We start from the raw sequence: 12,391 nt of genomic DNA on the forward strand, positions 1-12,391 counted from the left end.
AAGTGATGAGCAACCCTGTAGAGTGCTGCTATTGTAATTCTGGACTGCAAATTCCAGAGACCTCAAGGGCATCAGGAAGAGGAAGCAAACACACAGCCAGAGATCTGTGCTCTAGCACCCCCCTAGCTTCTGGCCTGAGCCACTGCAGGCATGTGGCTGCATTTCCTGGATCAAAGGGAAATGGCTGCTCACTTCTGTTTCAGTTTAATCTGTGCATCTTAGACTAACCTGCAAAGACTGAATTGATTCAGCCTCAGACTTTTTGACTGTCTGTACCTAGCCTTAGAGCTCTGGATAGGCAAAGAGTTCTATCATTAGGTTTGAATTTATCTGTGATCCTGAGCAAGTAAAATCTTTATCTAGGCTAAGATGCATTTAATTCTGGTATTAAAGAGATTGAGACTTCATCACAACTAGGGACCTACCAAAGTAGCGATTTTGTGATTTTTGCAGAAACTGTGACTTAGGGCAGGTTCCACAAAAAAGCACAGGCTCTGTAGTTTTGGCAGGCTCCCTGAAAAAAAATAAAAACCTTACCAAAACTAAAATGCTGGCTCTGTGTAGGAAGCCAGCAGCCCTTGTGGCTGCTGTGGCCCAGCCACACAGCCTGCCAGGAGGTGGGCTGCTAGCACAGCAAGAGCTGTCTATCATGTGGCCCTGTTCATCATGCAAGGGCCATTTGTCATGAGGCCCTACCCCTCTCCACCTACTAGTGGTAAGGGGTAGGATCATAGGACAGACAGCCCTTGCAGCCAATCAGTGGTAAGAGGAGGGGCTACTGGGTCCCCTGGGCTAGAAGCATTGGAGGCTGCCACTGTCAGCCTACAAAAATGACTATTGGCCCCACAATCTGCTGTGGGGCAGGGAGTGGCAGGTGGGGGTTGGGGGGTTCAGGTGGGGCAGACAGTACCTGGGGTGCCCTTTACTTACAAAAAGTGATCTTCACCATAAAAAGGTTGGAGACCACTGCTACAGAGCAAAGAAATCAATAATACTACTAGGTAGTACTAGTACTGCAGCTAAGCCTGCAGGCTAGAGAGTAGCTCTGAGTCATAAAAACAGTACTTCTAAAAGTTAACTCATGACATAGAACTGGGTCCAAGAATACTAATAGCACTGAGCATGCATTATACTGTCCCCTCAATATCCTGAGATAAAGAGAAAAGTTCCTACATGTTGGAATAATGAGAGAAACCAGTTAGGCTACAGAGGACCTCTTCCACCTGACAGCTCAGCCATGACCATTACTGTTTCTGGAATAACTCCAGTGGTTCCAGCAGTGAGAAGAGAAGCTTTGGATTTGTACAGGGGCATTTGTAAAGTATGGGAAGGGACTATTTGTACTGGCTCCAAGGTTAGTTCCATACGATTCAAATAATGATCTGGCATCATGTGCCAGGCCAGTTGCCTTAAGCACAGGGCAAAACTAACATGCATTTCTATAAAAGAAGTCCACTACCATTTCAGCTAACACAGACTTTGGTTCTGAATCAATTATTGCACTGGACCCCCTTGATACATCACAGTTTGTCCCAAAAAAAAAAAGCACGTTGTAAACTTTGGTTTGGGTAGCCCAGCACGAACAAGAGCTCTGGCTGTCTTGCAGCATCCTAAAGATAAAAATGGAAGTTTCACTAATGAGTAGAGGCAATTTAAGTAGCTTTCCATCCCTTCAGAGATGTTGTTGCCAACAAAAAACGATGTTTTAAGCCAGTGGTTTTCAACTTGTCATTTGCAGGCCCCTGGGGGTCTGCAGACTATGTCTAAAGGGTCCACAAAAGAGGACTATGATCAATCAAAAGTATGCAAATTCCCACACTTATAATTCAAAGGGACCTGCACTTCCATTCAAAATTACCAAAGCGGCCCACAGATGAAAAAGGTAAAAACCCACTGCTTTAAGCAATTTATAACTATTCATTGTGGAAAGACATGACTACTCATTGAAACCGACTGTCTGGAACAAACATGTAACTCACAGTGGCACTGAATCAGATGCACATTAGTTTCATCAGCATAACTATTAAATAATTGCATTGCAATCTGTGGCATTATTCCTTATCCACAGCAGTGTAACCTAGCAGAATTTGGTTCATTATGCTTCACCTAACTCTAACCTAATCATTTTACCCTTTTTGCCCCTCCTTTTTGGATCATGAGTCTCTGACCGTTGGTATCCTATGCTAATGTGTTTTGCTATGGTTACTAAACCAGCATACAGATGGTACAAAAGTTTACTTGACAGGTGAAGAACTATGCTAAGATTTTTTCTTTTCTGATATTGAGTATCATAAAATCACAGAAAATTAGGGTTGGAAGGGACCTCAGCTGGTTATCTAGTTCAGCCCCCTACTCAGAGCAAGACCACTCCTAACTATACCATCCCAGCCAAGGTTTTGTCTACCCTAGTCTTAAAAAACTCCGAGGATTAATCGTATACATAATTGTGAGCTATGTTTCCTGTTTTGTTCTTACATGATACTGTAACCAGTATGACATCTGATTTGTTTTAAGTGCATTTGAAGTAGGCTGGGCTCATTCTAGCATCACCATTATAACAATGCCTACTGCTATCAGGATATAGCACCTAGGATACACATGGATGAAACAAGTGACATCCCACTTCTTTGTTCCTATTGCTTCTGTCAGGTCTGGGTGCAAAGAAGAGGACAGTAAGTATATCAGGACTTGAAGATGGATCAGGACAGGCAGTGAAGATAAAAAAAATGGCTGTTGTGAACTGAATATGTATGATATGTATATATCAATCATTTTCTCACATATGACATGCACTCCTCCCCTGAAAATCAGGCCCCCAAAACTGTGTTGTATGTATTAAATGAGAAAGCTGTTTTCTGTGCTGGAAAAGCAGCACTCCTGGAGACACTGCATGCCATGCAGCTGCCAAAATGGCTGCTGCTTGCATCTGGCTCAGCAAGCTGAAAAGGCAGTGCTGTGTTACAGCCAGTTATCTATGCCTCAAAAAATCTTGCTTTCTACATTCTGCCTTGCAAAAAAACAAGGTGCATGTTTCATTGGGGGCATGTTGTATATAAGAACATATGGTTATGAATACCCACTTTACCACTCTACCTAGGGATGCAGCTAAATAACCGTGGAGCCCGAAACTAGAACAGAATATGGCTGGTTTATATGTTAAGCAGATTTTTTCCATTATAAGCCCACATATTTTCTCATGTAATTTCTGTTGTCTCGGCTTCATTAGTAGAGTAATTTAAATATCTGTTAAACAGACCTCTGCTTAATATTTCTCTGCAATGTTGACTGTTCCTCGATTTTTGTATGCTCTATTTCAGTCCATGTTCCTTCTGCCTTGAGCAAAACTCTAACTACCATTTTTATCCCAGCTGAAGTTGACAGTCTACATATTGTCATGCCTCAGAAATAAACCTACATTACACCTTCATGAGTGAGGGGGAGGCTCACCATTCAAGACTGTGATAGAAATGCGTGTCCTTTATCATTATTCAGGGATTTGGAATTTATCACACTCATGCCATTCATACTCATTAGTTCCGTTTTAGGAAGATTGATAAATACGCAAGTTGCACCAAGACAGAACCAGACTTTCCATCTACTAGACGCACTAAATGCACAGACATTGCACACTCAGTGGTTGTTCTTAACAGACTGAGATGAATAAGCTACTTCTGATTCTAATAGAGGGAGAATGTTATCAACAAGTACTCTTTCCAGAAAGAGCCTTTGTTTCAGTCAAGATGACTCACTGTATAACGTGCTTTTGTTTACTGGCTAGCTGTATTAGAGGTCAAGTCAAATTACTTGTTGCCCCTGGCTATAGCTTTCCTTTATTATATATAGTATATATTGCCTTGTCCTATATTTCTGGATGACTGGCAGGACGATGCTACTACAGCTTTTAACAATAAACTGTGTCAGTACACATAAGATGTTCCTCCTGGCTGCATTCCCAGTCTAAAAGAAAAGAAACCTGTCCTCTCCCTACCCTCAGAGAAACATAGGAAAAATGTTACTTGTTAGCATGTATGTAAGCTGGTTTCCTATCGGCTAAAATGAAACATATTACAACTTTCAAAACACTACGTCCTGATTTGAGACTTTATATATAGGATGAAAGAGAGAGAGGGCTTGGAGACTGGATTCTTCCACTTACAATTTTAGCTTAAAAAAATGTCTCTGGAGTAGGGTTTTTTTGTATTTTTCTTTTGTTTTGTTTTTTGGGTAGGAAGGTTGGGGTAAGTTTCATTTGCTATTGAGAATTCAGAGGTTTTTACAGAAAGACAACATAATCAATAGAAATCTTCATGCCTGTCTCTGTCCTCGCAACACTCTCATTCAAGGCTAGCTATTACTGTATTTTGTTTTTTAGAACAGGGAAATTTTATTATACTTAAGAACACAGGCATGATAAGTAGTTTCTTGTGGTCTAAAAAATTAATTTCTTGCTGACACATGAAAAAACATTTGTGTTTGGTATATGCCCTAATCCAAAATACAGGACACAGAAAAAGTAGATACAAAACTTATGGTAGATAGCAACAGAATTAACTTGTTTCACTGCAAGAACTACAGTATCTTGTGTAAGGTCTGGATTTTTTTCCCAGGCAGTAGTTTAACCTATTGTCTTTCCCTAAAGAAAAAAAATCACAGATTAATTTATTCCCAGGGCTCTTTCTTCCAATATGGAGTTACATCAAATAAAATCAACTCTTAAAGCAACTTCCTTTGTTTCAAAAAGGAAGTTGTTATGTCTGTTATCCTAGACATTATTTTATTGTTATGGCATTTAAATAATTTCTAGGAGTGTAGATCTTCAGAAAGATCTTGTGGGGTTACATACATATTCTATGTGGGCCAAACTCTGAACTTCAGTATGTACTCAACTAGGTAAGCAGGCCTGAATTCTGTAAGTGTTGAATATCCAAGCTGCTCCCACTGAAACAATAGAAGGTATTAAGTATGCAGCACTTCAAAGAATCAGAAAAAGTCTTCCCTGTCAATTTACGAAACTAAATTTAGAATCCTGTTTTTAAAAATCTCAACCTATACTGTTCTCATCTTTTTCATATATATATGAAAAAGGTACACACACACACACACACAAGTATGTAATATAGTTCAGCAGAACCAACAGATCGAAGGAGGTGATGCTCTCTCTCTATGTGGTATTGGTCAGGTTGCAGTTGGAGTACTGAGTCCAGTTTTAGGCACTGCACTTCAAGAGGGATGCAGAGAATCTGGAGAGGGTCCAGAGGAGGGCCACTCGAATGATTAGTGGCCTCCGTGCAAGACCCTATATGGGGAGGTTGAGGGATCTGGATCTCTTCAGCCTTCACAAGAGACAGCTGAGGGGTGACCTTGTAACCGCCTATAAGTTTATCAAGGGAGGACAACAGAGAATTGGAGATCCACTATTTACCAGGGCACCCCTAGGAGTAACTAGGAATAATGGGTACAAACTAGTGGAGAGTAGATTCAGGTTAGACATTAGGAAAAAATTTTTCACAGTAGATGTGGCCAGAATCTGGAATGGGCTGCCAAGGGAGGTGGTAGTTTCACCTAACTTGGAGGTCTTCAAGAGGAAGCTAGACACCTGGCTGGGGTCGTATGGCCTCAGTGCTCTTTCCTGCCTGGGGCAGTGGGTTGGACACGATGATCCTTTGTGGTCCCTTCCAACTCTACAATCTATGAATCTATGAATGTGTACAAGTGCTTAATTATATACATATTTACATATAAAGTGTATGCATATATACATGCACATTTTATATAACTGCTTGGAAAACATTATAGGGCATTATATACCAAGTTTTTATATCACTGGCATCTGAGCTACCTTTGATTTCCTTCATTAAGATGAATGTGTTTCTGCAACACTGTCCCTTAAACAGGGCTGTAAGAATATATGCATCTGTCTGTGTTCAAATACCGAAAGCTGTCCCCAGTGGAAGAAAGGTTGATTTACAGTTTCAATGTATAAATAGATTCTGTCTATAAACCTACAGGTAAGTTAATAAGTTTCTACATTGCTCCCATCACTATATAGCCTGATGTTCTCATATATTATTATTCTTCCCGATATTGTGGCAAGATGCAAGTATTACTATCATCTTCCTATTAAAGATGGAAAACAAGGCATAAAGATATTAAAATTCACAACGGTATTTAGGATACTAAATCACTAGGCACCTACCTCGCACGGTTATTACTTGGAGTTAGAACCTTAAATACTTTTGTGGGCCAGTACCTGACTTATCAAAGGTTACAGGAGGTGCTGGGGTAGAGGGTCTGAACTAGATGCTGAATTTCAGTATAATGTCTTAAACATGTGGAGACCACCTGCAGAGCTGATTACATACAGCAATTAGTTTCAGCTGCGGCCTTAGTTAATACAAAAGGTATGTGTAGTCTTTGGTTCTCATTTTCAGATAATTACAAACTCTAAACTTCTAGTTCAAATAGACTCATAATCTTATCACTATTTTTTATAAATAAGGGTCTACTTAATTCACAGTTTTGTGTTTTTTGCAGAAACTATGAAAAATGGCATTGCCCACAATCGCTAGGAAATATGGCATTGGCCATGATTTCCCATGAAATTAACCTAAAAATCCCCAGCATTTAATTCATATAATACTCTGTTTTAGGAAGTCACAATGCTTACTGCAATACAAAGACAACGTGACAATCACTTCAGCAACAGAGCACATGACTGAGCATTACTGTCTGCTAGTGATGCATACTAAGTGAAGGCACCAGTCAGTGAAGTAAAAATGTTTCAGCGCTATCTTTTAAGGCGGTACACAAGGAATTTTCTATTATATTATACAGTATAAGCCTCTCTACCAAGCAGCGGTGAGTGGTAGGGCCACCAGGAAACGCATGTGAAATCCATTCTTCGTGCCACGACCAAGCCACAAAAATTGCTTTGTCTCTGCGTGCTAAGTAGACCCCTAGTTATAAATATCCTCTCTTCAGGCAACCATTGTGGTTCTGCTGCATCGAGCCTATTATGATCATGTTTTAGTATAAGGATTATTTTGAAAAGAAAAATTATCTAGCAAATAAAAGCATAAAACTCTTTAATTATATAAGATTGCTCTTACCTGGGTAGAAACACACTTTCCACTACATAGAAGTCTTGCATAAGTACATCTCTGTCTGGTTTAGATGTGAGGTTACCTACTGTGTATCCTATTCCCAGCTGAATTGCTCCTTTAATAGCTGAGGATGCAGTCTGCAAAGAAAATAAACACTTCAATGTCAGTTTGCTATAACTGGATTCTTGCTCTTTATCATTAATACAATTTGTGCATAGCATTTAAATTGTTTTATAAAGGGTGATTTCCATCCAACCTTACTTTCTTGGGTTGGGAAGTAGAAGAGAAATTAACTTGTAACTGAAGCTGTTTCTCACGATGTAAAGGAATCCTGTGGTGTATATGAAGTCTCAGAAAATTTAGCATAATTCATAACTGATATTGGTTGAGATTACAAAACTGACCAAGGGACTTAGACACTAAGTTTCTATTGATTTCTAATTGTACTTGGTAACCCAATCCCTCCAACAGCTTGGAAATATCATCTGTAAACTTCTAGGGAAAGCTCTTATAAATTCTAAGGGATTACATGCATGTGCAAAGTTACACAGCTGATCTTTTAAGTATAAATTATTCTACTTAAAAGATGACAGCTGATCTTTTAAGTATAGATTACTAATATAAATATATTCCTTTTATAACATGAGTGAGGAATTAAGAATAGAAAACACAATCAGTTTAATCCCACTGATCACCAACAGTGTTCACTTCCATTTCTTCAGTACATATTTCATAATTGCTACAAAAAAAAAAAAAAAAAATCGGAATGAACACCACCACTGTGCTAGGTTTAAATTCCAAAGTAAAAAAACCTGTTTTATTTGTCGTAAGTTTACTACTAAGCATTTTTTTTGTTGCTGCCAAGTACCCAATTTTGATTAAACCATAGTGTACGAGGTGCTGTACATGAACAACCACCCTTCCTTACAGTAAATAGTTTGTCACTCTACAGCTAGTCTTATCTGTAGAGTTGGGGTGGTAGAACTGAGTCTCTAGCAAGAATCCCAGATTAGAAAAGTTTGTTAAGAAAAGGTGGAGCAAGGAAGTACATCAAACAACCAGTGGGACATGCGAGAAAAGGATAACAGTAAAGAGAGCCCTAGGTTAAACAGACCAGCTAAGTGCATAATTCACAAGTTCCAGCAAACAGGGAGATTGTGACAGCAAAAGACAGCATTTTACATTTGAGTAAAATATTACTGCAGATTTGGGAAAGCATCTGAACCAGCACATTTTCACTGAAATAGCTGGAGTTACAAAAAAAGACATGAGAAGTGAACTAAGATCTAGCACAACTGCAGACACTGTAGTGACTGATTACCATATTTTTCAAGGAGAAATGATGTAGTGACCTGTACCTCAGATAATTACGACTACATGCCAGGCAGATTTTGCACATACACAATAGCTTATAACAAGCGATTTGGTGGGAACAAGAAACACAACCCTTCTTGAAGTGCTACTTTGATTTTTTTAAAAAGATTTGGCTCATGCGTTAAGAAGATTCCTGCTTCTCTTTCCTTGAAAGGCTTCTATTCATGAATGATTAATGACCTGCATAGGCACTAATTATGTAACTTTGATTAATTTGGTATTCATCCAGTCAGGCAGATTTTTGGTACACAACTGACCACACACATAGTAAATGGGCACAGAAAGGCAGAGGCTGAAAAGGTGACAGATAACATGAAGCTGCAGCTGATAAACAAGAGCAGATTTTAGGTAAGTCAGGCAGAAAAGTGACAGGAAGCCTAAAAAAACATTGACCAAGCCAACTGGGTTGTACTTTGGGAACAGGAGTAGTTTCTAAAGGGAACAAGTTACCAAGAACATGTATAGCCTCAGGAAGAAGTTCTTTAGCCTTTTCATGGCATGATCACACCTTAATAGAAAGGTTGTCTCCTAGATGACCTTTACTCCCATTCATGACTGTAAAGTGGAACTGTTCTCCACTTTCAATCAAACAACATCACTTTAGCAATCGTAGCAATCACTTAAACTGAGAAATAATACTGGGAGAGCATCTAGTGCATTTTCTGACCTTTTAAAAGTAATTTGTAGTATCTAGAAATAAAATCAGACACTATAACCAGCCAAGATTAAAGATTTACGTGCATTTTTACATGGAATCTCTCTCACAGAAACCATTTATTCCAGTTTAAAAATATGTATGTTTCTGGTCTTATGAACTGAATTTTAGGGGAGGCATAGACAAAGATGATAAGCAGACCATTTAACAGTTTTTCTCCAAGCCTAAAGGTGAACCAAGAGGAGTGGGTCCCTATGCTGTTATTGCAAAAATATATTTCCTGGAGCTCAAAGGCCCTAAATGGGAACAAGAAAATTCCACTCCCCCCTTGCATTTTTCCCAACTGCATTTTTATTCTTTTTACAGTATCTCAAGGTAACTCCACAAAACATGATCTGGTTTTTAACAAGTCTGTTTTATTTTTGAATTTCTCCTTAAAGACCCTACTACTCTAGAGACAGCAATACAGCTCAGCAGCTTCCTACGCCAAGATTTCTCTTTGAGAGATTGAAATTGATTTTTCTTCATTTTAGCCTTGTGAAGATTCAGAAAGTGTCCCTTTACCCATCCATCAACCATAATGGTACAGGAACTCATGGATCTGATAAACTTGTATCAACACATTTTTAGGGCATCATTAAATGGCAAAGTGAGAACAATCAGTAGGATCAACACTGATTATGTACTGTTTCATAATATAAAGTTCACAAACTAATTGACTTCTTATCCTGTGTGGGACTGCATACAAGGTCCTAATATTTGATGCTTGATAAATGAATCATGTGCTTTCAAAAAACAATCACGATCTGATAATGGAAACTGGAAGGGTATTTTGAACAGTGAGGGGAGTGGGGATTGTTTTTTGTTGAAAAAACAATAAGCAAGAAAAATATGTCATATTTTAGCACAAAGTACTATAGAATAATATACATATTTTCCCATCTCCAAGAAAAATATTACAGTTAGAAGCTTCTAAGTGGTTTTGTGGCTTTTCTACACCAAATGTTAAAATATAACATTCTCAGAAATGTGTGCATTTTTCATGTTAATTACAGTGAAAGGTGGTTACTGAATAGGAAGTTTGCTACACTGACAAAAGGGTTATATTAATGCCATGCCACAGTTAAACTAATGCATCTTTTTACAGCCCCCAGCGGGGACATTAGAAAGGAAGACATGAAAGAAGTTCCTGCATCCTGGGAAGCTAAGAAACTGGTCCCACACTGCTCCCCTTGGAGAGTCCAGTGTCCCAAAGTGTGCGGGGGCATGGATAGATCTTCTTCTATCCACACCACTGGCCCACTGGATGGCATCAGTCCGATGTGGGGCGAGGGAAAAGCTGCATTCTCCGAGGGGTGTTGCCCCTTGGGTGCACAGACTTGCTTCACACAGAGTTCTAGCCAAAATCCTGTCTATGAAGTAAAATTCCTCATGGAGCGACTTCAGACCATCTCCCCCCTGGCAATATGCCTATGCCTTAAGCCCGAGACTGTGCCCAACTAAGGCTTTTAGCCATATCAATGTGTGTCTGGTTGTTAAATCAGCAAATTTTAAAACAACAATATTGGAGAGTGCTACACTGAGGTCATCAGTGTTTTTCTCAAGCCAGTTCTTTTTATTGCAAACTGTGACCCACCAGACCTGGGCTACTTCCCCTTTTGACAGGAATCAACAGCTTTGGAATCTGAAGTCAGTCCTGTTGTTCTACATGTTCACATTGAAAACCAAACCTCCTCCATTCTTCCCCCCCCATGTAAACAATGCCATTTTATCTTTGCTCTGGGACATGGGATTCTCTCTCTTTCTGGCACAAATAATTATAAATCATGACATATACACTAAATATATCTTTTTATAAAATATACATCCTCATTATAAGCATGTCCTCACTAAAGACTGCAGAGGAAAAATGTTACTTGAATACTAAGACGACAGCAAGTCATCCTGATGAAAGACTACAGAATAGAAGAAACTATCATAAAAGATACAGCTTTGGACTTATGGGTACTTTATCGACAGGGAAAGTGTTTCCCCCTATGTATTACTATTTCAGCACGTAGTAAATAGGACTGGTCTCCTCTACTGTATCAAGCTGAAAAACTGAAACTAGCTGATGTGCAAATAGTTTCTCAATGGTACTACAAACAAGATCTTAAATCCTTTCAAAGCAGGCAAAGTCAGCACATGATCCCATGAATCAACAACTAGTATTGTAATGCTACTCATCAACCACAGATGTAGGCTTTCTATTCCAGTCTAGAACTATAGAATTTATCACAAGTACAGTAAGTGAAGGTGGCGTAATGGGGGCAGCAGCACCAGACACCTTTGTGGGAAGGTGGGAGGGGAGGACAAAAAGCCAATATTGCTCTGGATGTCACACAGTTGCCCTGGGCACAGAGGTGCCTGGCTATGCCTTTATCACATGCACGCGCTACCTACCACTACTGCAGATAGAAGTTACTAAATAATTTTATGTCACTTGCAAATCAAAGAAAGTGATTCTTCCACTCTTTTCAGTACTGGCAATGCCTGACCTGGAATATGCTGTTCAGTTTGGGTCCCCACACTTCAAGAAAGATGTGGAGGGATTGGAAAGAATCTAACAGAGAACAAAAATGATCAGAGGCCTGGGAAGCGTGACTTATAAGCATAGATCCTGGTTATCTCCGTTTAAAAACCCCATGTTCTCTGATCAAAAACACGAAAATCCATGTTTTTCCACAATTAAAATGAAACACCACTACATATATAGGTATCAGTTGAACATAATGTTTATTGATATATTTACAATTTAAAAGCAATTTGGAAGCTTATTGTGCCTCACATTATTCTTATATAATAAAGGGCGTAGTCCATCTGTCTGTCTGTCCATAATGCTCTTGAAGCACTCTGACTGGTTAGTGAAACAACCAATCAGAGTGCAGAGCGTCACGATGGTGGGGATGGAGGGAACAGAGCAGGGGGGCTAGGCCAGCACTGCTGACCTCGCCCCCCACCCCCGGTCCTCAGAGGTGGCAGAGCACCACCACAACAGCAGGGACAGAACAGTGGGGAGGCAGAGGAGGGTGGAGGGGCAAGCTTCTCTTTCCTCCCTACCTGCCCCCCCCGGCTCATGGGAGATGGCAGCGCCGTGAGACAGTGGGTGGTTGCACTCCATCCCCGCTCCATCCCTGCCCCCCCTTAATCCTTCTTGGGCAATGTGCTACTACTGTAATAAAATTAATTCTAAATACCTATCCTTTTTTTTGGGGGGGGG

At 39.7% G+C, this 12,391-nt stretch overlaps 1 protein-coding gene across 2 annotated transcripts in view; it reads right to left on the reverse strand.

The window, feature by feature from the left end:
• PIP5K1B (phosphatidylinositol-4-phosphate 5-kinase type 1 beta) overlaps positions 1–12,391 on the reverse strand; it is a 151,524-nt gene that overhangs the window by 119,108 nt on the left and 20,025 nt on the right. For both annotated transcript variants that reach the window (XM_019517490.1, XM_019517489.1), the window contains one exon: positions 7,110–7,240. In XM_019517490.1, coding sequence (XP_019373035.1) covers positions 7,110–7,240 — 131 coding nt within the window. The remainder of the gene's footprint in view (positions 1–7,109; positions 7,241–12,391) is intronic.

This window comes from Gavialis gangeticus, unplaced genomic scaffold (genome assembly GCF_001723915.1).
Source record: "Gavialis gangeticus isolate Ggan-Ray unplaced genomic scaffold, GavGan_comp1, whole genome shotgun sequence".
Taxonomy (NCBI): domain Eukaryota; kingdom Metazoa; phylum Chordata; order Crocodylia; family Gavialidae; genus Gavialis; species Gavialis gangeticus.